Here is a 25,101-nt window from a genome sequence, read left to right on the forward strand (position 1 = left end):
AAATAACTACGTTCAGTGCTTAACTGCTGAAACACAGTCATAAATTTAAAAGGAAATAATGCGACCTGAGAGAAACACTGCTAACACGACTGGGGTTGCAAGAAGACGATGTTCCTTTATGCCCCTGTTCAGGAAGCCTCTTGCTAGAGTCGGACGGTGAGCAGCCCGGGAGCGCACCCTGAAGCACAAGGGAGATACGAAATTAAGTTTACAAAGGACCTGGACAGAAACCGAATCTGCCGGGAGCCAGACCCCGCCCATCTGCTGGCAGAGCCGCAGTCCTGAGAGAGCGCATGCGCACTGCTCGCCCGTGAAGCCTGGCAGGGGATCGCTGCGGGGCCGGGGCAAGGCGCATGCGTGGGGCGATGCGGGCTGCCCGGTTCCGGCGAGGGCGGAGCGGCGGCGAGGCCAGGCCAGGCTCCGGTGGCCGCGCCATGCGCGCCTGGTAGAGCGCGGCGGGGGCGGAGGGTCGGGCCGCGATGAACCTGCGCGGCTTGTTCCAGGATTTCAACCCCAGGTGAGGGCAGCGCGGCGGTTAACGGGCGGCCTCGGGCCGCGCCGGTAGCGGAACGCGTCCGGAAGCGGCGGCGCCCCAGCTGCCGCCGGGTCGAGGGGCGCGGGGGGAAGCACCGCCGGGCCCGGCTCTGCCCGCGGCCGAGCCGCTCGGTGCGGGGGCTCGGCGCGGCTGTGTGGGGCGGCTGGGGCGGAAACCGAGTTCGCCAGCGTTGGGCCGGGAGCGGCGGAGCTCGGCTGCAAGGGGCCCGTCCGCACGGCGGGTGGAGCCGCTCCGGTGCAGGCGGTTCGGGTGGGGGGGCGGTTCGTGACCGGTTCTTTTCTCCGCACCCGCGGGGGTCGGTGCGTCCCGTCCTCGGCTTCACCAGGAGCATCCGCCATCTGGTTTCCAGGCCAAATTCCAGCCGTCATTTTTATCCTTTTTTTTTTTTTTTAAATCACGAAACTTGCTCAAATTACTCGAAGTCTCTTTTTGTTCTTCGAATTTTTCAGCTTGGTGATTTGGGGTATAAAGCTTTATACCGGAAAGCAGCATTACCTCACACTCTAACGTGGGCATTTAGTACATAGTAAAGGTTCATTTTTTGCAGGTGTGAAGGCATTAAGTTTAACAATCCTAGTCTAGACTCCAAAATTGCTGATGGTGATTCTTCGTTCTTAAAATTAACGAGATGATAGTCGCCACAACTTGGGCTTCCGCTCTCTTGCCAAGCAAGTACGGATGCACATAACTTTTAAAGAAGCTGTGAGAATGAGTTGAATTTACAGCTTTTGTTGTTCCCGGGTGTTTTAAGGCCACAGAATAAAGCCCCACGAGTGACTTGTGCAGGGTGGCATGAAATACTGAGAGTCCCGGAAAAACCTTGCTTGTGAAAGAGGCCTTACATGATTGCAATTACAAAAAGCCGTGTTCAATTGGTTGTTGAGACAAACACAAGGGTAACCAGTGCTCCAGGAAATACATTGTTGTAGAGAGGCTGAGATAAACAATTTAAATACGTGCGGTTGGAAGTAATGGAGAAGAAGGAACAGAAGTTCCAGAAGCTTGTGAAGTTATTGCTGAGCGATGCTTGCAGCTTATTTGGGTGCTGAGTGGGAAGCTGAGGGGTCTCTTTGTCGCTGTGAAGAGTGACTGTTGTTTTATATCATCCTGTCTTGAGGTACTTTCATCAAGCATGTGAGATGCTGACCCAATAAATCAATTATTCTTATTAAGGAGCAGCTGAGACTCTTGTTCAGAATAGAGACAAAGCAGCTTGATAGCTACACAGAGCAATGCTCATCTAATTAGTGCTTTATTATTTGTTGGGAGTGGAAGGTGGTGGTTTGAGTTGTGCTGTTGAATTAAGGGTAGTATTGTGACTATTGCAGCTTCACTCTGTAGCAGATATTTATTCTGTTCTTTAGGTTTTCCATGTTTTAAAATACAACTACTTCACTGAAATGGTGTTAAAACTTAATGATGTGTTTCATAAAGCAGCCTGTGATCATCAGGTGAAAGGGTGGGTGACTTTTCCCCTCCTGTAGTGTGAGGAAGTAATGTACCATGTAATTATTTTGTCTGATTTTTGGTGGTACAAGCAGCTGTGCTGCTGCTCTCAAGTATTCCAGATACATTTGTTCATTCTTAGGTTGACTAGGTTATAAAATATATCAACATAACTATTTTAAATTTATAAACACCATCCTCAGTATTCCAGTTAGAAACTTCACTCTGTAATCAGTACCTTTTTTTTTCTATAATGTTGCTTTTTTAAAATGGAATGTAAAAATTTTAAAAAGGGAAAAAAACATAAACCAACAGAAAACCACCCTCTGGAGTTTGCCTTATTACACTCTATAATAGTTTATAATCTTTAGTTAAAAATAGTATGGATAAAACTATATTTGGAATGTAATTTTGAATGTCAAAAGCTATCTCATTTGATTTGTATGAAAGGCCATGTTTTCTGAAAACATGTACAACTGGTATATTTCTGAGCCTCTAATAATACAGCTCCTGACTGGATCCCCGTGGGAGGGAACTATTTCTAGATGTCCATTCATTAAGTTTGTCATGCAAAAATGCTTTTGATGTGTTCCCCTGAAGCGCTGGTTTTATAAGTGAAAGAGATGGCCTACGCTATATTTATGATTAAATATTTGACTCTTCAGAACTGATTTGATTCTTTGCAAAGAAGCTGGACACGCATTTTCTGTGAGGAAGTATCCTGGTTATATTTCAGCTATGGCTAATTTTCTTGTTGTTCACAAAGTTTATGTTAAGTTGTGTGCCTTCATTTCTGACTGTGTTTCTTTTTCTGGTCTGTTTAATAGCAAATTCCTTATTTATGCCTGCCTGCTGCTTTTTTCTGTGTTGCTCTCCCTACGTCTCGATGACAAAATTCAGTGGAGTTACTGGGCTGTGTTTGCTCCCATATGGCTCTGGAAGTTAATGGTGATAGTTGGTGCCTCGGTGGGAACAGGAGTATGGGCCCGAAACCCACAGTATCGGTAAGTGGAGGATATTTATATTGCAAAACGGGGGGAACATCGTGTGTTTTCCACACCGAATCAAATTCATAAATGAGGTTTTTAACAACATAAGGTATAGCATCCAGAAGGTTTGTTTTTAACATATTTAAAATGATTAGCATCACCTACAGCGTAAGCAGACGGCTTTATGCAGCTATAGATGTTTCAATGCTAGTTGCAAGAGTTTACCACAGGCTTCAACAATATTGTCCTTGGGAAGCTAAAACTTCTCCTGGAGTGACTTTTTGCGCTTTTCTGTTAATGTTGGGGATTTCTTGCTTTAGTGGGAGCCATATAGAATATCTTCCTATGCGCTAGGAATATGCTGTATTTAGTTGGATTATTTTCTAAATCGCAAAAAGTAGCTTAATACACTAATAACAGGCAAATGCTTCACATTTGCAAAGTAAGACGTTTGTGTGAACAAATTCTGTAAATTCCTTTTCATTTTTGTCAAAGGGGTTTAGCATTAATATTTTAGTTGTCAGTCTAGGGTAAAATAACTTTCGGACTTTTAAATACATCAGTGTTTACTTTTGTGGTAATCTAAGTAAGAGATGGATTTGAGCATGCCAGGGGAAAAGAAAAACTAGCTTAAATGAAGTGCAATAAATTCAATTTTCTTTTCTATCTATGGTGAATATGAAATGAAAAACTTTGCACATGTCTCTTTCTGATACACTATATTGTGTAGGTCAGGTCTCATTTGCCCCTTCTAGTAATGGTTCTACTGTGTAGGAAAAAGTGTGGTTTGTCTGTGTGTGCTATTATTTTACAGGCATTTTACTTTTTAGCATTAGATAATATTCTGTTGCAATATGCTGATTTTGGTAAATAAAGAAATTCCCGGCAAAGATAATGATTCAATGAAAGCTGGTACAGGAACCAAACATATAATTTTAGACTTAGCTTATTTCCTAAGAGCCTGTGTGATATCCGAGTGTTTATATAGTAGCAAAGAAATCCTGTTTTATCTGCACACCTGTGGAATCCTTAGAAAATATTCCAATTGTAGAAGTCCCACTGCCCTCTTTGAGTAAAATACTTTGAATGTGCAGCTTTATGGGCAAGAAATCCTGTTATATCATCAGGAGTGTAGTTTAATAGCGGCTATTTGGGCATAATGTATATGGTTATTAAAAACACTTGTTTATATTGGAAACTTAACAGGTGAAACAAAGTGCCTTGGGATGTTTGCAGGACAGTGTGTTTTCCTACTGACATGGGAACTGAATGCTTCCTTTTCCTCTCTTTAGAGCAGAAGGGGAAACCTGTGTGGAGTTCAAAGCCATGTTAATCGCAGTGGGCATCCACCTGCTCCTGCTGATGTTTGAAGTTCTGGTGTGCGACAGGATCGAAAGAGGAACCCATTTCTGGCTCCTGGTCTTCATGCCATTATTCTTTGTATCTCCAGTGTCCGTTGCAGCTTGTGTGTGGGGATTCCGACACGACAGGTCTCTGGAGGTAACGCTGCATTTGGTATCTGTGGCACTCGTGGCAGTGCAAGACTCAATTCCATTACAGTTCATCTCTCAGTAAATCACAATCCAGACAACTGCATCAATTGCATTAATTGTTCGCACTGACCTGCTAGAATGAAAAATCAGGGTCAGGAATACTACAATATTTTATAATCTCTTCTAGCTTTTTCAACTACTAAATTGCAGCATGGTTTAAACCTGCCTTTTAATTATTATACATTAAAAGGACTCATCGCAAACTCTGCAATATGAACTAACACTAGACTCTTAAATGGACATGACTGGAGAAAATTGCACTGACAGCAAGCGCTGTCCCTAGGGAGAATTGAACTTTCAGTGCCCTAGATAAGCTGCGTTGAAAATTTCTTCCTATCCCAATATCTGTGCTTAAGCTTGAATTTTGTAGGTATGAAACAGTAGGTTTTTATTTGCTGCTTTGACCTTCTTTCTTCTCTAACTCACTCCATTTCATTTTGGAAGAACTTTGCAAGGATTCTCAAGATCTTCCCATGGCTGTGGCATTTTGCATTAAGCCAGTGGTACAGACTCATTTTAAATCTAATTTTCCAGTCTTTTGAAAGTCACCTGTACTTCAACAGTGAAGATTTCAGTGCAGTCTCTGAAGGAGGCAGGTGCCTGCTGCCTGTTGGGTTTTTGACTCCCTGTACTGTGAATTTCAAAGGCATTTATCCAGGAGTTCATGGTACACAATGACAGTTAGTGAAAAGTAGTGTGTAGTGTCTGCCTTCAGAGGAACAGTACATGTCAAAGACGTCCTACATACCTACATGTTTTTGGAAATGGTTTCTACTTACACTCCAGCGCTTCAGTTAGTCTTTTCACATAATAACTTTGTTTAATCTTTGGAATGTCCCCATGTAGGGTTGCCTGTAAACTTCAGAAACAGAATCTTGCCAAGTCTGGTGGTGTTTCATTGTTTCACTTTGTTCAAACAAGACACAAACTTGATTTTGTGGTGTGGTGGTTTGGTGTTTGTTTGTTTGTTTTGTTCCTAAAGTCTAATTTAGGGTTAGTTCACATAGCAGCAAGAGGGACACATGAAAAGCTTTCTTTAACATTTTTAATGAAGAAAATAGTTGTTTTCCAATGCTTTGCTTTTTTTCAGTCTGTTTTGTTTGGCTTTTCTTACTTCTCTAATCACTCTTAATATTAAAGTGTTGTACATAGTGCTTTTTTTAAATTCTGTTGTTAAATAATACCGGGAAGATCTTTCCACAGGAGACAGCTGCCTCTACAGTTGCTCTACTGGGATAAGAGCCTCCCAAATTTAGGGATGCTTAGTAATATCTCCCATAAAATGAAAGCGATGTTCCATTTTTGCAGTGATAAGCATGGAGTCAGAAAAGCCATTTGACAGATTCTTTGGTTATCTTGGAAATAGTGTCACCATGCTGAGAGTTAACTACTGTTTATTTTTCTTTTTCTAGCTGGAAATCTTGTGTTCAGTCAATATTCTACAGTTCATATTTATTGCACTTAGACTAGACGAGATCATCAGATGGCCGTGGCTCGTATGTAACAAGTGTTTCCTTCTTACTCTTGTTTAAGTGCTGAACTTCATAAAGATATTTACTATAGGGGACAGTTAATGTATGATAAGAGTCCATGATCATGTTTTTGCTCGCTTAACAATCCCTCACTGACAGTCTGGCATTTCATGCAGTGGTCGTGGGAAACGGGCTGTTCTTTGGGATTACACCCTTCAGGGGAGAGGGATGTACCATCAACTGCAGTTAATCTCTCATCAGTTGTTGAAAGAGAAATCCTAACCAAGGGGTTTGAATGGGAACACTAAACTAGCCATGAAAATGATGGGAATGTGATGGTAAATAGGGTGTGGTAAACAACTTGTTCTGCTTCTTGTGTTACCATGCATGTAAATCCACTTAGTGCCAAGCGGTCACTGTGAAAACTGCTGAGATCCCCTGTCCTGAGTGTCTTTAGAATACAAAAGCACTGTTTCTGTGCCTGGGTGTGTGTAAACCTCCATATAGCTGATAATCTGGCATGATTATGACTGTCCTTTCTATTTTCCAAAAAAAACAGGAAAAGGATCTAATTTAGAAACTGTTTGAAGGTGTCCAGTGTAGAAAATAGTTGTTGTTTGAGCCAGTATAAAATCACAGAAGTCTTATTAAAGTTGAACTAGGTTGACTTAATTTTAAATTGTTTCAGCTTGATGGGGAACCCCAAAGAGCCGATACGGGTTTTAATAGTGCACACAACTTGTGAAGCTACATATTACATTAGTGAAAGGGCAATAACTTAAATTTCATTTTTCTTAGACTTAATATGTAGTCTTATTTAACAACCCCACACCTGAAGCAAATCAAAGTGGTAAAAACGTATCACTGCTTGGGAGGGGGGAAAATGCAGTGAATTTCTTTTTCTTTCAGGTTGTTTGTGTTCCGCTGTGGATCTTGATGTCCTTTCTGTGTCTGGTAGTGCTCTATTACATTGTCTGGTCTGTTCTGTTCTTGCGCTCTATGGATGTGATTGCTGAGCAGAGGAGGACACACATAACGATGGCCGTCAGCTGGATGACAATTGTAGTTCCACTGCTCACTTTTGAGGTAGGAAAAAGCTTAAAGAGGTTCTTGTATCTTGTTCTTTTTCAGTGAGTGATGAATGTTGCTTTCTCTTTTTGAACTTACTAAAATGAGAATACTGCTTTTGGTTTTGGAATAGAATATGAGCAGCAAATATGAAAGAAAAACAAGAATTCAGTGTTTCTGTAAAGTTTGAGTAAAAATATGCATCACATTGGAACTAACTGCATGTTTCTGTGGAGTTCTTTTTCTTCTCAGATAGGGAAAGTTTAAGATCGGAGATCAGCGTATGTTTGAAGCAGCTTGAAAGTGGGTATTGCAATTAAACTGACATTGTTTTGTTTGGGGTTTTTTTTCCATTTAGATCTTACTAGTACACAGATTGGATGGGCATAATTCTTTTTCTTTTATACCAATATTTGTTCCTCTCTGGCTTTCACTGATAACTTTAATGGCAACAACATTTGGACAAAAAGGAGGAAATCACTGTAAGTATATTAAAATCAAGGAAAAAGCTTGAAACTCCAGGCTTAATGCATTTTATTAATATTTGTATTTTCAAAAAGGACTTTTTTGTGTATGTGCCCTCATGAAATAATTCTGATGTGTCTGTTACTCTTTTCAGGTGATTTTAGTAAGTTTTCAGTGTTTATGGTGTCTCTTGCTTTTTTTTTTTTCTCATTCCTATAAGAGCGTAACTTCTGCTTGGACTCAACTTGAAATCTCAATGGGATTTTAATTTCCACTTAGCTTTTTATCCTTCCTTATTTCCGTGGGTTTCATTCTCATGGGATGTGACTGGATCTTTCTGCTCTGGGTTCTGAAAACAGCATAGCACCATTTTTCCCTTAGCATTTGTCCTAGTCACCTGAACTAGTGTTCTCTCTCCTCTTTGGCCAAATAGTGCTCTCTGCTGCTTAGTTGTGACCGTTTTCTAATCTAGTGCAGGTAATAGCAAGGAGTCCTGTCATCACATTGTATTTGGCTAACAAAACTATTTGGGGAATATTGAGTGCATAGATTTAATAATCTGTGTCTGCCTATGCCACCACATGTCATGAGATTGCGTAGCCTGACTACTTTATTACATTTTCATTCTGTTCTTCAATCATGTGAAATGATTTTTTTGGGTTTTTTTAGGGTGGTTTGGAATTCGCAAAGACTTTTGCCAGTTCCTGCTTGAAATTTTCCCGTTCTTACGAGAGTATGGAAACATTTCATATGATCTTCACCATGAAGATCATGAGGAAACAGAAGAAACACCACTGCCTGAACCACCAAAAATTGCACCGATGTTTCGAAAAAAGACTGGAGTGGTCATTACACAGAGTCCTGGAAAATACGTGATTCCACCTCCCAAGTTAAACATTGATATGCCAGATTAAGATGACAGCAGCACATTAAACGGGAATTGGGAATCAGCAGACAAATGTATTTCATCTCATGCCTTGTCCCAGTTCCTTTAAAATGGGTACTGCCAAATCAGTGGCTTGGAGTACACAAATCAGCGATCTTGAAGATAATCTGAGAGCTTTTGCAGAGATACATGGTGGTCTAATTTGTGAACGGGTTGGTTGCACGCTTGCCTGTATAGTATTTATATGAACATTTTAGCAGTGTAATATATTGTTTAAAAGTCTTGTCCTGTACAGTATAAGTATTATCTAAAAGTATTTTTTTAAAAACCCTGTATGAAATACCTATGCTATTTCAGGTGTCTTTTAGGTCCTAAATATACACTTGATTTCCATGTCTGTTTTAAATGCTTTTTTTGGGATGCCTTAATATAGTACCTCTTTACTTCTTTTTCTGTCCAGCCACAGGCACGGGAGTGTTGCACTTCTCAGGCAAGACTGGAAAGCTTTTTTGGGAGGAAACAGAATGTATAGCAACTTAGACACTTGTTTTGAGTTAGCTATGTCAATTTCCATGGAAATACTTCAACTTTTGCACTGGCTTGGGAGTCAAGTGTTGCTTTTGTTGCTTTTCCAGTTTCATGTTTTAATTCTTCTCGAGCAGCATGTACACCATTCTCCCATTAGACTGACTGCTGAATAAGCTGTTCCTTCTCGCATTGTGTGTGCAGCCTATGCCAGAGACATTAGCTCTAGGTTTTACAGCTGTCAGCTGATATAAGTATTATAGCTTGGTTTTCATTACCAACTTCGTGTTGGTGTAAATGATTAAACTTTTCAAGATAGGAACTCAATTGGTGTTGGTATAGAATTTTCTTGTTTGAAGAAAGATCTCCTTTGATGGATTGTGTTGGACTTCAGGTGCTTTACAGAGATCTAGTCTTTGAAAGCTATACTCCAGTAGCTCAAAGTGCCAAAATGAATGACTTCTATTTGTTACTCTTCCCCCTTCTCTTTAATTCAATGTTAGATTTTCAAAGCTTACTCATGTTTTTCATCTTAATGAAAGGAATTTATAATACGTGCTTCATTTAGTTTTATACAAGCACCTTCTTTCTAGTAAAGGGCTTTGTCTAAAGGCTGTCAGATCACAGAGCTATAAACTGCAGCCTGCTTCCCCATCACATGCACATCTAATGTACCAAACCTGTGAATGAGGAAAATCTGGTCCTTTCTGGAACTTTTACACCATGGACAGAAACCTCATACAGTGGATCTCTACCTCCTTTTGAGAAGCCTGTAGAACATCATATAATACATCACCCATCTATGTTAAAAATAAAAATCACATTTACTTAAGAGTTACTTATATATGAAAAATCTACTAAACCATTAATAATATCCAGTAATGGTCACAAAAATTACATCTTGCTTATTTTGCCTCAAAAGAGCTATTCTTCAACTGTACTTGCTTTTTCAAACAGTTTTGGAAGGGAAGCCTAAACCACTCACTGATAGCGTTGAAACTGCTGACTTGTGAATTACAAGTTTGCATTTAGGCAGGAAAAATAACAGTGAGAGGCAACACCTACACTTCTGAAGGGATCAGTTCTTCAGGGATGTCCACCTGCCACACACCTTTTCCCCCTCTGGCAGGAATTGGTTCCAGGAGCCATCTTGGATTTGAAACAACAGTCAAGTATTTCTGTTCTAAGTTGCTGAGGACAGCTTTGTTTTCCAGCTCCAGAATCTTTTCAGGAGGCAAGTTTTCTGGACATAGTGATGTCTCTCCAACGTCAATTAATCCTGTATTATAAAATTAAAATACAAAATCAGTTGGCTGTTTAATCTCCTAGGGAAAAGTTTTCCAAAAGTAAACCTCCCTTCCAAAAGGACACACAAACCAGCTCATTTGTTACCAGAAGAACATGGTGTGAAGCATCTGTGCCTCAAACTGGTGTTGGTCACTGCCAAAGACGGCCTGTGTGACTGGACTGAGGCTGGTGAAGAACAGGTGAAGTATGCAGTGGCCATTTTTACAAAGGTAAAGGTTTGATCCGTGCCAGTTGTGTTGCGATCCCCAGTAGCAGCTGGGATACCCCTGGCAGCTGTAAAAACAAACCTGTACCTCAGGAGAAACAGCTCCTACAAAAACTCCTGAGCTACGTTTGGCCTTGAAACAGCTTCTTTCAAAATCACACTCTGCTCCCATCAGGACACTAGGCTATTAACATTTTAAAATCATTAAACTATATGGAAATTCCTGCTCTGTGGAACCCTTGCCGTGTCACAAATGGGAATTCCTATATTGCTTAATCATTATATTAAAGACCAAGGAAGCTTTGATACCTACTTCACAATTTATTGTGCAATTTATGACAAGGCTACAAATCTGCATGTTACTAGTACCTAACAATTTTCACCACTGTAGAACCAGAACAATTTTTGAGTGTATGTGATAGAAGTCATCTGTTGTGTATGAATAGCTAAAAATATTCAAATGAGAATGCCAGATAGATGGTGTAACAAAAGATACCTACAAGAAAAGAGCATAAAATGAGCTGGATACAAATTTTGTAAGTATAGGTGCAGCAACATACATTGTATTTCAGCACAACATAAGCAAAGAAACACCACCCCATCCTTGCCGTGTTTGTTTGAGAAACAAACTTCTTACAGAAACAAACTTCTTCACTGCCCAAATAACAAGAGGGATAGAGCATTTATAAAACTGAAATAGGATTTATTTATGTAATATTCTCACATGACATGCAAAGCACTGCAATGTCATGACTTCACTTGACTAAGAGTACTGTAAAATGGTTTCAGTAGGAGTTCCTAAGCTCGAAATGCAAAAAGTGTTGAACTGATATTTATTATCATGAAATAAAATAACACGCAACCCATGTTATATTATCTTCCTGCATGATGAGTTAGCACGAATCAATTTTATTTCTTGTACAGACTTTAGAATTGTAGCTTCAGGTTTTTAGTAGAGTGCGTGTATTTTCAAAACTGAGGCCTGGCTAAAATTCTTCATCCTAAAGGTCAAAGATACTTCACATTCCCAACACAATGAAAAATAATAAGTTTTATTTACAACACCCATCACTGACCTGAGCTGACACGGGTAAGGAACTGAAATAGCCCCCCAACTCAGACATCGCTCCTTCCGAGGAAGCGTTAGAGTAATGTTATAAGGAGCAAACTGTGTAAAGCAGATACGTGTTTGACTGAATGTCAACAGATTGAAAACTTGCTTGGAAAACATAATCCAGGGTTGCTTACCTGCAATAACTCCTCTGCCAAATCTTTCCCCTCTATCCAACAAATCTTGCACTTGTTTTGGTGTCATACCAAACCTATCCAAAAGAATCGTTCTCCACGTTTCATCTTCCCAGTCCTTAACAGCTATATGAATAGCAACGGTGCAGTTCTTGTAGTCTGCTAGCAAAGGATGCCAGCGAGTCTCTACTGTTTTGACTTTGTTTAAAACCAATCCAGCATAGGGCTGTCGGAAGGAAAGGCAACCAAATTTCATCGTCTTTGTTGCATCAGAGCCCGTTTCCTATAACCGAACACGACAGCCGGAGGTTAGTCTTTAGAAACGTGTTTATGACCACGACAAACGGATCGATCTGCCCGAGCACCTGCCGCGAAGCCCAGGCCGCGGCCAAGCGGCCTCCCCAGCCCGCAGAGCCCCGCTCCGCCACCACACACCGCCCGCCCCGGGCCCCGGCGCCGCCACAAACCCCCCCGGCCCGGCGGGGCCGCTGCAGCGGCGGGCGGGGACCCCCGACCGGAGGCAGCGGGAGTTCACGGGGCACCACCGCGCTGCCCGCTCCGCCCCGGCCCCGCCAGGGGTTGGAAAGCCCGCTCCTCAGCGGGGAGCCCGGGGCCGGCCCTAGAGGGCCGCGATTCTCCGCCGGCCCGGCCCGCGTCCCGCTCCCTCACAGGCCGCCTCACAGCCACGGAGCCCCGGGGGCCGCCTCCTACTTGGCGCCGCCAGCTCCGCGCCGTTCGCTCGCTCGGTGCCGCTGGGGAAGGTGGGTGACGGGGTGTCGGGCCGGGAGGTGGCGGCGGCGGCTCCGCTGCCGCGTGTGGGCGGTGTCGCCTGCGCCCGGCGGGGCGGGGGGCGGGTTCCCGCGTTCCCGCCGCTGCGCCCGGGCCGTTCCTCGCCCGGCACCGCGCCCGGCGTTCTCTGTCACTTGCGCGCTGCCGCGGGTTGAAACGAGTGACCGGCCGCAGGGTCTGGCCTTCCTAGCGCGGATGTTTGGAACGGCACGGTTGTTGTTTGCCAGCAGAGGTTTGATCCGTGCCGGTCGCGTTGCGCTCCCCCGGCAGCAGGGAGCGGTCTGCGAGCACCGCACGGGAGAGGATAACGTGAAAAAGGGGGTTAAAAGTGATGTATGGTCCCACCATGTTTGTTTAGCTTCAATGGGGTAACCAAAATGTCATTCCTGTTGGTGAACACATGTATTTTAACAGCTAATTATGTTGACATATGAACATCCGCTGCATTTTCCTGCATTTTAAAACGTTGAGCAATATGAAGTGTGATGCTGAGACTTCATATTCTTTCTTCTACTAACCCTCTACATTTTGCCTGCTTTCCCTTAAATATGCAGCATATGGACAACCAGCCTTACAAAACAATTTTATGTGCTAGCATTTTCAAAATTATCTACATAGAGGAACCACTGAAGTAAATTTTTATATTCACTTGGACTAGACTTTCTCTGTCTAGACTTAATCATGCAAACTGTTGTTAAAATTCAGTGGTATATTACTTAGGTAATTATGGATCTCAATAGATTTCAGTTACCACTGTCTTCTGCAGTATCAGAAGTGGGTACAGGGAGGCACTGCCAGGCAGCACGGCTGCTTGGGAACGAGGGGACATAAAGTGCATCCGTGCTGGCAGCAGGCAATGGCAGCATCTCCTGGCCACCGATGACCCAACACCAGCAAGTTGTACAAACTGGAGCCAGCTAAGTGGGCAACGTCGGCCGGCACTCGAGATCCAGCACAAGGTGATGCACATGGGGTGCGTAGGACTTCACCGCCTCAATGTGCAGGATGCTGGTACACCACTGCTGCCCACGCAACTCTGCCAGCAGTCCCCGGATCCGAGACGCTGTGGCTTCAGCCCACCTCTGCCACTCGGGTCTGATCCTGGCCCCCAGTGTCTCCTTCCCGCCATCCTCTGTTGGGTGCTGTGCCTCTCCATCGTTGCTGGCTCCCTCCGGAGACTTGTGCTCAGCCTGCAGGACTTGGGTCTGCAGTGGGGCTGGTGTGGGGAGAGTCTCCACGTTGTGGTGGATGTGAAGAACCCCACCCGTGTCCTTCAGGACGCGGCAGGCCACGGGCCAGCCTTCCTCCGAGCTGGGAATCAGCCCCAGGTTCACTCGGTCTGCTACGTCCCGCAGCTCCAGCTGGAAGGAGAGGGCAGGTGAAGGGAAGCCGTGTGGAGATGGGGGGCTGTAGCTGGTCGGCACTGCTCACCTGCCTGCTGTCCCCATGGTGGACACGGCAGCGGTCCTGCACGCCGTTCAGCACCAGGTTCCTCCGCAGGGCCTCCACAGCGTGGCCGTTCCACTCACAGGCGTGGGCGAAGGCAGCCCCGGCATGAACCAGGTACGGCAGTGTGAAATAACCGATGCCTGGGGACAGAAGACAGGACAGTAGCTGGGGGCAGGGTCTGGGCAGCCCTGGGTACTGTGTTCATCCTCAGAGGCAGAGTGGATGCAGATCACCACCCTGGCTTTCTGTGTCTGCTTTGCTCTAGGTCAGAACAAGCCCAGATGCTGGGAAGATGGAAATTCATCACCCCTTGCCTCCACAAAAGCAAAATCTGTCTTGAAAAATGTTTACAGAGGAGCTTATTTTACCTTCAGTCTTCAGCCATTAGCTAAAGACCTGCCCTGCTCTGCTTCCACTCTGTGTAGAAGTGCCCAGACTATCATTTATTTTAATTAATCCAGAGAGGTTTTTGTGAGTGCCACATCCTTTCTGTGCAGCACATATTGGAAGCATTAACTTCCCCAAGTGCAAAACAGTGGCTCTCCAAACACGCAAATGCCTGAGGTGATATTCTCACTCACCTCACAGCCCAGGACACTTCAGTTAGTGCCAGCTTGTCATGAAAGCACATCAGTACATGCTCAGGACATCTACAGGAATTTTTCAGAAACAATATCAGGGCAAATCTTTTCCCTGGATCCAAATGATTCCTGTGACCAGCACTAGGTACAGAGCAGTGCCCTGCAGAGCCTGAGAGCAAGGGCATTCCGCGTGCCCAAAGGCAACAGGGACACATGAGGAACAGCAGTGTCAGGTTAGCTGGGGGCTCACAGATGGGGCAGGAGCTCTAAGCCTGGGAATTTTTCCAGTCTGGGCTGGAAATGACATTCCACATCCACCTGGATGCCATCGGTACCTGCATCACCACTCTCTGCCTGCCCGCCTCTGCAAGCCTACCCTGCCAAACTCCTCCACCACCCCCATTACCTGCATAGAGATCCACCAGGACCTCCCCGGAGCAGGGCAGTGAGGCCACCCGCAGCTTCTCTGTGATGTTGCCCGGCGAGAACATGCACTTGGTCACGTCAAACGTGTACCTGGGAAACACCAGCACCCAGTGAGGGCAGCCCCTTCCCTGCCCCGGCCAAATCCTGTGCTGCAGCTCCTACCTGATCCCGTTGTCCACATGCTCCACCCAGCCATCCTGGCCCAGCAGCAGGGTGACACTGGGAGACCGCATCCCGTCTGGCAATACCCGTCCTCGCCTGGCCAGCCGCTGGGCACCCAAAGCCGAGGCAACCGTCTCCCAGAGCACTGGACCTGCAATGCACCCATCCTGGGAGCTTTGGGAAACGCCAGGGCGGCTCTGCAGGCCAGGCCTGGGCAGGCTCCCCCTTACCCAGCTTCTCCCATGCCGCAGCCCTGAAGCTGTCCTCGCTCAGCAGGACCAGGTCCCCGTGCCGCTGCCAGGCATGGGGCACATCACACTCCAGCTCCTCTGACCAGCTCTCGCCCAGCAGCTGCTGCAGCTCATCCCGCAGCTTCTGGGCAGGTGTCCGCCTGCGGGCTGCCCTGGAGGGGACAGGGTCCTGTGGGCGGGATGCAGCATGCGGGGCTGAGATCCCAGTGCCCCACAGCAGGGCTCAGGGCGAGGGGTCCCTCCCAACCTGGATCCGGAGCAGCTCACAGGGCATGTCCTGGGGCAGCCATAGATGGGAGAGCTTCTCCTCCAACACGGGCAGCGCCACACGGCCCCCTGGCAACTCCTGAAACCGGTAGCGCCCATCCAGGAGCTGCTCCTCTTCCAAACACTCCCTGCAAGGCCAAGGCACAGTCAGGCCCTCCCCAGTCCCACCACAGAGAAGAGATCCCCACTTGTGACAGCATTCTGACACCAGGTCTATGAGAAACTGCAAGAGTCAACGGCATGAGAACAAGCGTTGGTGGAATACTACAAGAAGGAAGGACTGTATGGGACTTGATACATCAAGGACAGAGGGATTGATACAGGATTGATACATCAAGAACAGGGGGGTAACTTGTGATAGACAAAAAAAATGCTTTTATGGTAGCAATTCCGGTGGGAAGGCAAAATGTATCACTTATGTAATGCCTAATTTAGCAAACCAGCAATGCTTGAGCAAGCCTCCTAGCAAGTATAAATACAAGCCTGAATTTGTAGTAAATGTCTCTTTGCGTCTAAAAAAAGAGAGTTGTGCCTTATTCACTACACCCACCAGATGCAGCGCTGGGCCCTCTGAGCTCTCCTCCCCACCTGCACCCTGCCAGAGCAGCCACAGGGCTCCCGTTCCCTGTTGCAGGCTCACCTGAGGCGCTGGGCAAACCGCTGCTCCGTGGCCAGGGCAGGGATGGGGATGGGGACATCCCTGCCCTCCATCCTGCCGAGCCCCAGGATGGATGGACGTCACCAGCTGGCAGGGACGTGGCCACCTGCCAAGTGGGCACAGGGTGTCAGGCTGACAAAGGGGGGACCCGGCGCTGGTGGGGGTCTCTGGCACCGTCATGCTGGGGGCATTGGAGCCTTGGATGCACCCCAGGGCAGGGGGCTGGCTGGGGTGATGGGGCTGGGGGGACCAGGGATAGGGTACCCCAAGGGATGGTGTGCCTGGGGGTGGTGTCCGGGGGTACTCTGGGGAGGGAAATGGGGTGCTCCACGGAATGGGGTGCCTGGCGATGGGGTACCCAGAGGACGGGGTTCCTGGGGTGTGGCAGAAGGGAGTGCCCGGGTGGGGTGTCCCAGGGGATGGGGTGACCCAGAGGATCAGGAGGATGGGGTGACCGGTGACAGGGTGCCCCCGGGGATGGGGTATCCCGGGTGTGGGTTACCCGGGGAACCGTGCCCGCTGAGGATGTGGGGCTGTCCCAGCAGCTGGCATCTCCTAGCCGGGTGTCCCGCGAAGGGCTCCCCGAGGCCACACCACCCCCCTGCCCCGCTCCTACCCCGGATCGCGGCGCGCAGACAGCAGTGGCGCGTCCCGTGTTTCCCGCCGGAGCCTTTTCCCCTCCGCGCCGCCGCCATATTTGTTGTGGGCGTGGGCGGAAGTGGGGGGGTGACGTAGGGTGAGGGACCGGAAGCGGCGGCGAGGCTCGGGCGGCGGGATGGCGGGGCTGTCGGTGCGGGACCCCGCTGTGGATCGTTCACTGCGCTCCGTCTTCGGTGAGCGCCGCGGGGCCGGGCCGGGCCGGACCGGGGGGGAGGGAGGGAGGAAGGGAAGGAGGGCCGGCCAGCCAGCCAGCCAGCCAGCCAGCCAAGCCCTCCGCGCCGTTCGGTGCCGGCGTCCGCGCAGCCCTGGGCCACCGCGCTGACCGTGTCTTTCCTGCAGTGGGGAACATCCCGTACGAGGCCACCGAGGAGCAGCTGAAGGACATTTTCTCAGAGGTTGGGCCTGTGGTCAGCTTCAGGTGAGAGCGGCTGCGGGAGTCCTGCGTCCGGCTCTGGTTCCTCAGCACAGGACACACATGGACCTGTTGGAGAGGGGCCAGAGGAGCCACAGGAATGATCCGAGGCTGGAACAGCTCTGCTGGGAGGACAGGCTGAGAGAGCTGGGTGTTCAGCTGGAGAAGAGAAGGCTCCAGGGAGACCTTATTGTGGCCTTTCAGTGCTTAAAATGTTCTGATAAGAAAAATGGAGACAGACTTTTTAGCTGGGCCTGTTGCAACAGGACAGGGGATGATGGTTTTAAACTAAAGGAGGGAAGATTCAAGCTGGACATGAGAAAGACATTTTTTCCAGTGAGGGTGGTGAAACACTGGCCCAGGTTGCCCAGAGAGGTGGTAGATAGAAACATAGACTCATTTCAGTTGGAAGAGACCCTCAGGATCATCAAGTCCAACGATAACCTAATGTAGCTCCAGCACTAAACCATGTCCCCAGAAGCTCGTCTTTTAAACCCCTCCAGGGGTGGTGACTCCACCACTGCCCTGGGCAGCCTGTTCCAATGCCTGACAACCCTTTCCATGCAGAACTTTTTCCTAATATCCAATCTAAACCTCCCCTGTTTTATGACTGTATGATAAATCTGGCCCAGAGCCCCACGGGCAGCATGGTGCTGTGCGGTGCATGCTGGGCAGAGCTGACCCGCAGGCAGGAGCAAAGTGGCGCAGAGCAGTGCGGCTTCTTGGGAGTGTGAGGCTGTGACAGCTGTTCAGGCACTGAGGTCCTGTGTCGAGGTCACCTGGAGATGTAGGGAACAACAGGCCAAGCACAACAGCCTGAAGGTGGGCATGGTGCTCCAGCTTGGAGGTGCTGCCCTGCTGCGGTGTGGAGCTGGGGCAGATCAGTCCTCAGGTTCTGATCAAGCTCGGTGCAGAGAGATGGAGATGCAGAGCTCTCCCATCACAGTGGCTCTGCAGGGATGTTTTCCTGGCTTGGCACCAGGCTTCAGAGAGCAATCAGGTAGGGGATTGGGAGCTCCAGAAGCAGCCAGTCTAGTCCTGTGCCCCCAGGAGCTGCCTTGGGTCACGGGAAGCACAGTGCTTGTGCCAGTGGCGTTCCTGGACACTGGAGCTCTGGAAATACCCATCAGCCTGGATCCAGGAGGCCTTTTTGCTCTGACCTAGGGCTGGCTCTTGCATTTCTTGACCAGAGTGCAGTAACTTCATTCTGCTCCCCATTGCTCCTGTGTGGTGCACCCAATAGCCCCTCCTGAGTGTTGGGAAGCTGTGAGCACTGCACGCTGCCTGCGCTGCTCTCAGCAGTGCTGGTTCTCTCCTCCTCGCTGTGCAGGCTGGTCTATGACAGGGAGACAGGAAAGCCAAAGGGCTATGGCTTCTGCGAGTACCAAGACCAGGAGACGGCCCTCAGTGCCATGCGGAACCTGAACGGGCGAGAGTTCAGCGGGAGGGCCCTGCGTGTCGACAACGCGGCCAGCGAGAAGAACAAGGAGGAGCTGAAGAGTGAGTCTGAATTTTGTGGTGGAGAGTACACTGATGTTGTGCTGGGCCCGTTTTTTTCGGTGTTACAAGGCATTCTTCTGTGAGGCTGGTGGGGAGGAGGCCTCGCAGAGCTGATGTGCTCCAAGCCATGTAGCAAATAGTTTTGCAGAAGGATGCATGGGCTCAGCGCTGTGTTTTCTCTCCCAGATAATCTCCCTGTTTTCACTGCCCCCCTCTCCCCTCTCTTCTCATGAGCCCATTAAAAATGGCCATTTCACGTTGCTGTATGAGATCACAAACTCTGTTGCAGGCTTGGGCACAGGTGCACCCATCATAGAGTCACCCTATGGGGACCCTGTCAATCCTGAAGATGCCCCCGAGTCCATCAGCCGGGCAGTAGCCAGCCTGCCGCCCGAGCAGATGTTTGAGCTGATGAAGCAGATGAAGGTGAGTGAAGCAGAGAGATGCCCTCACTCTGTGAGCACGGCTTCTGCCACCACTTCCTGTGCCTTCACAGCCCGTGGTGCCTTGCCAGAGCTCTGATCTGCGTGTGTCTTCTCAGTTGTGTGTCCAGAACAGCCCCCAGGAAGCCAGGAACATGCTGCTCCAGAACCCCCAGTTGGCTTATGCCCTGCTGCAGGCCCAGGTCGTCATGAGGATTGTCGACCCTGAGATTGCGCTGGTTTGTCCCTTGCTGCCTCATTGGGGTCGGTAGGATAACACTGGCAGCCTGCTGTGGAGTGGGGAGCGGAAGAAAAATTCCTTTCTCCTTCTTCTGCTCCTAGAAAATCCTGCATCGCCAGACCAGTGTTCCTCCTCTGATCCCAGGCAACCAGCAGCCAGTGCCGGGGCCAGGGCCTGCACCGGGACCAGGGCCTGGGCCAGGGCCAAATGCGCAGCTGAACCCACAGAACACCCCATCGTCCCAGCCACAGCCCATAGTAAGAGCCTGTGGGACACAGTGCTGTGCGGGGAGGGGGTGGGTGTTGCCGGTTCCATCTCTCGCAGCTCGGGCTGTGGTGATGGAGTTTTGCTGAAGTCTAGTTTCTCTCCTGGGCAGGGTGGGATGCACGTGAATGGCGCTCCTCCCCTGATGCAGCCCATGCAGGGAGGAGTGCCGGGTCCGGGACAGATGGCAGCCGCTGTGCAGGGCCCAGGCCCTGGCCCCATGGCTCCAGGAGGTGAGTTTTAGCTGAACGGTGCCCTTGGCCCATCGATTCTGCAGGTGTCCCCCCCTACCTTCTCCTTAACTGAAGGGCTTTGTCCCGTGAGAGCACACACAGTCCCGTACTGTGTCTTGTGGTTGTTACTGCTGCCAGCGGCAGTCGAGAAAGTTGGTTTATCTCTGTGGGAGACCCAACACCAATAAAATAAACTTCCCAGGAGCTGGGAAGGCGGGGGAGGTGTTTAAGGCCAAAGGGATGGCTGAGAAGGGATCTGAACTCTGCCTATTCCCTCTCAGGTGGGATGCAGCCTCAGGTTGGGATGCCAGGAGCAGGGCCAGTCCCCTTGGAGCGTGGACAAGGTAAAACAGACATGGGTTAGTGCTGTGCATTACAGGAGCCTCGCTCCAGCGGGACCCAGGCCATGGGTGCTGAGCAGTGCTGCGCCAAGAGCCCCTGCCAGCCAGCTGCCAGCCTGCCTGTCCCTGGATCTGGGGCAGCTCCCACAGTGCTGGGCTGCTCCCGGGTTTACTTGCTTAGGCGCAAGGCTGTGGTAGCAGCTCTCCTGTTCCAGGACCCCAGCCCATGCACCAGTTTGCTCCCAGCTTGTTCTGCACCCTGTTGTGCAGATGTGTCCTGGAATCCAGGAGAGCTGCTGGTCCCTGCAGAGCCCCGCGGAGCGGGTCGTACCTGTGTTTCCATCTCTCTGTGAACCTGTGGCTGTCCCTGTGCTTGTGCAGATGGGCAGAGCTCGCTCTTCTCTGGTCCCTGTCCTGCTCCTTTGCTGCCTGGGTGCTGGGAAGCAGCTTGTGCTGCTGCTGCCTCTCCCAGCGCTCCCTGTGTGGCGCCCGGCAGAGGGAGCTGGACCTTCGCTTTTGCTTGTGACAGTGAGTGTGAGGCTTGGCGGGGTATTTCCCTGTGACGATGGCTTGGCTCTGCTTCCGCAGGCACGGTCTGTACGGCCCAGCCCTGGGGCCGGATTGCTTATGGTTCATGCAGGTTCACGCATTTCCTGGCTGCCCCATCAAGCCACGCGCCGGGGTTGGCACAACCAGGACGTTCCTGTTCTCCCAGTAAGAAGGCACACAGGCAGTTAAAACCCCTTTTGCCTTAATTTGTATTGTAGGCCTTGTTTCAGGAGTGTGGCAAGACTGTTCTGAGATCCTCTGCTCTTAAGTGCTCAGGGAGAACTGATTCTCATTTTCTTTGGGGGGGCACCATCTTCCTGAGAACAACATAGTAGTTCTTGGCACTCGGAAGGTTTTGGAGAGCAGGCAAAAAGCTGGCACTGAGGAGTGCCATAGGAAGCTGTGGGCAGGAGCAGAAGCTGTCTGGCTGTGTATTGTGGGGGGCACTATGATCCCCCCAGGATGCCGATTCTCTCAGCAGGACATCCTGCCCTGAATGTTCATGCAGTGAGTGAGGGAAGAGCCGTGCCAAGCTGGCTGTCACACCTCTGATGACAGAGGTGGCATTAACGGGTGAGGTTGATAAAGCCAGACTTGCAGCATCTTCTCTGTAGGTTTTCTGGGGGACTTCAGGGAGCAGAGGTGACCCTGCAGGCAGCACTGTCCCCAAGGCTGAGTGCATGTGTGCATACACTATTTACGTGTTTGCTCTTCTCCCTCTTTTCCTGCTGCTTGCCCAGGGAACCTGCAGCTCTCGCCCGTGGGACCTGCCAGGCCTGCGTCTATCGAACGCGTTCAAGGTATCCCAGCACCTGCCAGCTCGCTCCTCCCATGGAGCTCGTTGTGGAGTGTGCACAGAGCAGCTTTCACCCCCCTGTGCTCAGGGTCGGGGACTGGCGTATCATTCTGTGTAGCCTGGCAGGGTTAAAAGCAGGAGGAGGAGGAAGAGGTGGCAGGGTTTCCTCCCAAGCTGGAGGAGACAACAGCCTAGTGCTGTGCACAGAGCTTGTGGAAAAGAGAGCGTCCTTTCCATAGGATCCAGCCCACCTTGTCACCTCTCTACCAGGACCATTCCAGGTCCTGCTTTGCTCCTGGCCCTGCGTCAGCAGGGTGTTGATGCCCACACTTGTAGAGATTGTCACGGGGGCACCCACACTTAGTTTGGCCACCTGGTGCCATAAGGAGCCTGAGGTAGAGCCAGAGAGGGAAAGAGAGGCATAAAATCAGCAGCCGGGGAAGGGGCTTCAGTGCACTCCAGCCTTGTGCGAGAGGCTGTCCTCCCGGCAGTCAGCACGGCTCACCCCCTGCGTGCTGGGGAGCAGCCAGGCCACCCCGAGAGCGCTGGGGGACAGTCTGAGCACGGCCCTGGTTATGCAGATCCTCACGAGCTCTTGTGTGTCTCCCTGGCAGTGCCCATGCCAGATCCGAGGGCCCCTATGCAGCGTGGACCTCTGCCTGCCAGTGGCCCGCCGCCCCGAGGCCTTTTGGGAGATGCCCCGAATGACCCTCGCGGAGGGACCCTGCTCTCAGTTACTGGAGAAGTGGAGCCCAGGTGAGGGGAGAGGGAAGGAGAGGAGTCCTTGGTATGGTCCCCTGCCCAAGGGTAATCTCTTGCTGAAGACAGGGATGGCACTAGCCTTCCAGGAGTCACCACTGCCTGGTTGGAAGCCTGTGTGCCCATGTCCCTGGGGACAGGGCATCCCCAGGTTGGTGACAGCAGCCCTGTGGTGTGGGGCTACCAGCACCCATCCCTGCGTCAGCCTCACCCTCCTCCCCTGTGGCCACCTTTGGGGGCAATCCCAGTGCTCTGCCCAGACCGTGCCAAGCCAGCGTCTGATTCACACTCTCTCGCTTTTTCTCCTCCTCCTGCTTTGCTCTCCTCTCTCTGCATCAGAGGTTACCTTGGGCCACCCCACCAGGGAGCCCCTATGCACCATATGCCTGGTCATGACAGCCGTGGCCCCCCACATGAGATGAGGGGGGGACCCATGGGAGAACCCCGACCGCTGATGGGAGAGCCGCGGGGGCCCTTGATGGATGCTCGAGGTGAGAGAGGGGGCATGAAACAATGGGTGGTACAGACAAGAAGTCAGAATGGAACCCGCTGCCCTGGCATGAGACATAGGAAGGGGGTTTGGGCAGTGAAACAGCTGACTCCAGGGAAAGGAGGGGCAGTCCCACAGGGCAAAGGCTTCCTCCAGGCATGACCCCTCTGCCCCTAGTCCTGTACCTTCTGGTGTGAAGGCCCAAAGGAGGCAGTGGGCTTGCTCCCATGCTCCCTGCTGCACTGCTCCCATCAACACCTTGCCTTGTCTTTCCTCTGCAGTCGGAAGAGATCCCCGAGGACTGGAGCCGCGGGGGCTGGAGCCACGTGTGTTGGAGGCGCGAGCCCTGGAGGCGCGAGGCCTGGAGCCACGGGTCCTGGAGCCGCGAGTGCTGGAGGCCAGGGCCATGGAGGCCAGGGTGATGGAGCCCCGGGGCCTGGAGCCTCGAGGGCCTGGTCCCAGCCCACGTGGCCCCATGCCTGGTGGGATACAGGGTCCTGGGCCACTTAATATGGGAGCCAGTGGCCCACAGGGGCCCCGCCAGGTACACACGCCTCTGCTTAGCTGGTTGGGCACTGATGGTGTCTTGTAGATTGGGGCTGGGTGGGGGGATGTGAGCAGGTCCTGCAGCAGCCTGAGAGGGGAGGGCAACCTGCAGAGCAGCACCTGGTTTGGTGGCTCTTGGAGGGGGTTAGGGCATCTGTCCCATCTCCATGGGCACTGCCTATTCTGCTGGGGATGAGACGAGGCTCAGGCTTCTCTCCACCTCTTCCTGATGTGCGGGCAGGAGTGCAGGAGTTGGAGGGAAAGAAGAGCACGCAGAACACACTGTAGCCCGTCTCCATGCTCAGGAATCTGCAGGCTGGCTGTGGGGGCATCCCTCTGATCATCCTGTATTTGTACAGCGGAGTGCAGAGCCCTCTTGGTCCTTACTCCCTCTCTCGTGCCCGCAGGTCCCTAACATGGCAGGGGCGGGCATGCAGGGAGGAGGCATTCCTGGGGCAGGAGTCCAAGGAGCTGGGCAGCCCGGAGGCTTTAGCCCTGGACAGAGCCAGGTCACACCCCAGGATCATGAAAAGGTGAGAGGACAAAAGGGAAAGGGAGAGACACCAGGAGCAGTACTTCTTCCATGCCTCACTGTGGTGGGGACAGCCCCTTCCTGGTGCTGGTAATCTGCGGCTGCTCCGGCAGAGCACATCTCTGACTCACCCCTGTGCCCACAGGCAGCCCTGATCATGCAGGTTCTGCAGCTGACAGCGGACCAGATCGCTATGCTGCCCCCGGAGCAGCGGCAGAGCATCCTTATTCTGAAGGAGCAAATCCAGAAGTCTACAGGAGCACCCTGACAGGTGACATCCTTAACCGGGCCTCAGCCTGTGCCTGCTCCCCTTCAGTAAATTGGAGAGTGCTTCGGATGGGGCTCTGTCCTGCTTTTCCTCTCTGTGCTGGGGTTCACTCTCCTCCCCTTCCTTCTCGCAGGCCTGGCAGGCACATAGTGGAGATGCCGTCACCTGGACAGTGGTGACGCTCCGTGGCAGCTGCTTCCCGAGGCTGGCAGAGCTCATGCTGTGCTTCGGGAGGGGGTTCTTCTCCCCCACTAATGTTTTTCCCTCACATTAATCCTTTTTTCTGTGTGTATATTTTATGATTTTGAAATAAAGTGGGCAAAGGGTTTGAGTAAAGCCATCTCTCTAGCTGCCTTGTTTGGTCTCTTGTAGAGGCCAGAGTGGGACTGTTGGGTTCTGGGGACAGTCTGGCCCAGCTCCAGGCTTGTTTCACTCGCCTTCCTCCCTTCTCCCCAGCACTAGGGCAAGATCTACTCATGGGATTTTATGTGTTGTGCTGCTCACAGCTGTTCACAGGGGTGTAAGGGACAGGCAGGACAGGGAGCTCGGCTTTCTGTCCCTGCTGACCGGGCGGGAAGGGCTCCGTATCCGATTGCTGTATCACTTACCGTCCTGCTTGGGGTGGGTGGTTTTCACCTCTTCTCTGCATATGCTTGAGCAGAATTGGTTACCTTTGCCTGAGCTGCCTTTGAATTTGGCCTGTGTGCCAGTGTGTGCCTGACAGGGGCTGCCAGCTGGCTCTGGGGGGTGGCAGTGAGCCCCCGTGGAGGGGGGACACCTTACCGGG

At 50.3% G+C, this 25,101-nt stretch overlaps 4 protein-coding genes across 10 annotated transcripts; 2 read left to right on the plus strand and 2 right to left on the minus strand.

The window, feature by feature from the left end:
• The first annotated feature begins 338 nt into the window (after nucleotides 1-338).
• TMEM185A (transmembrane protein 185A) lies at nucleotides 339-8,828 on the plus strand. The gene is made up of 7 exons (XM_065077492.1): nucleotides 339-517; nucleotides 2,830-3,006; nucleotides 4,284-4,491; nucleotides 5,957-6,040; nucleotides 6,926-7,102; nucleotides 7,443-7,566; nucleotides 8,219-8,828. The coding sequence occupies exons 1-7, from the start codon at nucleotides 480-482 to the stop codon at nucleotides 8,461-8,463; spliced, it is 1,053 nt and encodes a 350-aa protein (XP_064933564.1). The 5' UTR covers nucleotides 339-479; the 3' UTR covers nucleotides 8,464-8,828.
• EOLA1 (endothelium and lymphocyte associated ASCH domain 1) lies at nucleotides 4,087-12,685 on the minus strand. Of its 4 annotated transcripts, none has more exons than XM_065077493.1 (4): nucleotides 12,430-12,567; nucleotides 11,722-12,001; nucleotides 10,026-10,239; nucleotides 4,087-4,617 (listed from the first exon to the last, which is right to left on the minus strand). In XM_065077493.1, the coding sequence occupies exons 2-4, from the start codon at nucleotides 11,972-11,974 to the stop codon at nucleotides 4,560-4,562; spliced, it is 525 nt and encodes a 174-aa protein (XP_064933565.1). In that variant the 5' UTR covers nucleotides 11,975-12,001; nucleotides 12,430-12,567; the 3' UTR covers nucleotides 4,087-4,559. The 4 variants fall into 4 exon arrangements, with proteins under 4 accessions (XP_064933565.1, XP_064933566.1, XP_064933568.1 ...); XM_065077494.1 differs by having other exon boundaries at nucleotides 4,419-4,614; XM_065077496.1 differs by having other exon boundaries at nucleotides 4,479-4,617; nucleotides 12,388-12,685.
• Nucleotides 12,686-12,890: 205 nt separating this feature from the next.
• Nucleotides 12,891-17,038, minus strand: TRMT12 (tRNA methyltransferase 12 homolog). Of its 2 annotated transcripts, none has more exons than XM_065077490.1 (8): nucleotides 16,918-17,038; nucleotides 16,284-16,407; nucleotides 15,624-15,771; nucleotides 15,356-15,545; nucleotides 15,126-15,270; nucleotides 14,944-15,053; nucleotides 13,939-14,096; nucleotides 12,891-13,868 (listed from the first exon to the last, which is right to left on the minus strand). In XM_065077490.1, the coding sequence occupies exons 2-8, from the start codon at nucleotides 16,352-16,354 to the stop codon at nucleotides 13,425-13,427; spliced, it is 1,266 nt and encodes a 421-aa protein (XP_064933562.1). In that variant the 5' UTR covers nucleotides 16,355-16,407; nucleotides 16,918-17,038; the 3' UTR covers nucleotides 12,891-13,424. The 2 variants fall into 2 exon arrangements, with proteins under 2 accessions (XP_064933562.1, XP_064933561.1); XM_065077489.1 differs by having other exon boundaries at nucleotides 15,126-15,276.
• CSTF2 (cleavage stimulation factor subunit 2) lies at nucleotides 16,995-24,650 on the plus strand. 3 transcript variants are annotated; one of them, XM_065077483.1, is made up of 15 exons: nucleotides 16,995-17,134; nucleotides 17,301-17,379; nucleotides 18,704-18,873; nucleotides 19,163-19,299; nucleotides 19,415-19,534; nucleotides 19,638-19,793; nucleotides 19,913-20,033; nucleotides 20,315-20,377; nucleotides 21,664-21,723; nucleotides 22,334-22,475; nucleotides 22,818-22,969; nucleotides 23,250-23,512; nucleotides 23,922-24,047; nucleotides 24,192-24,317; nucleotides 24,448-24,650. In XM_065077483.1, exons 1-14 carry the CDS (start codon nucleotides 17,077-17,079, stop codon nucleotides 24,312-24,314), a joined length of 1,770 nt encoding a protein of 589 aa, XP_064933555.1. In that variant the 5' UTR covers nucleotides 16,995-17,076; the 3' UTR covers nucleotides 24,315-24,317; nucleotides 24,448-24,650. The 3 variants fall into 3 exon arrangements, with proteins under 3 accessions (XP_064933555.1, XP_064933556.1, XP_064933557.1); XM_065077484.1 differs by lacking the exon at nucleotides 21,664-21,723; XM_065077485.1 differs by lacking the exons at nucleotides 21,664-21,723; nucleotides 22,334-22,475; nucleotides 22,818-22,969 and having other exon boundaries at nucleotides 16,996-17,134.
• The last annotated feature ends 451 nt before the right edge of the window (nucleotides 24,651-25,101 follow it).

This window comes from Columba livia, chromosome 12 (assembly GCF_036013475.1).
Source record: "Columba livia isolate bColLiv1 breed racing homer chromosome 12, bColLiv1.pat.W.v2, whole genome shotgun sequence".
Lineage (NCBI taxonomy): Eukaryota > Metazoa > Chordata > Aves > Columbiformes > Columbidae > Columba > Columba livia.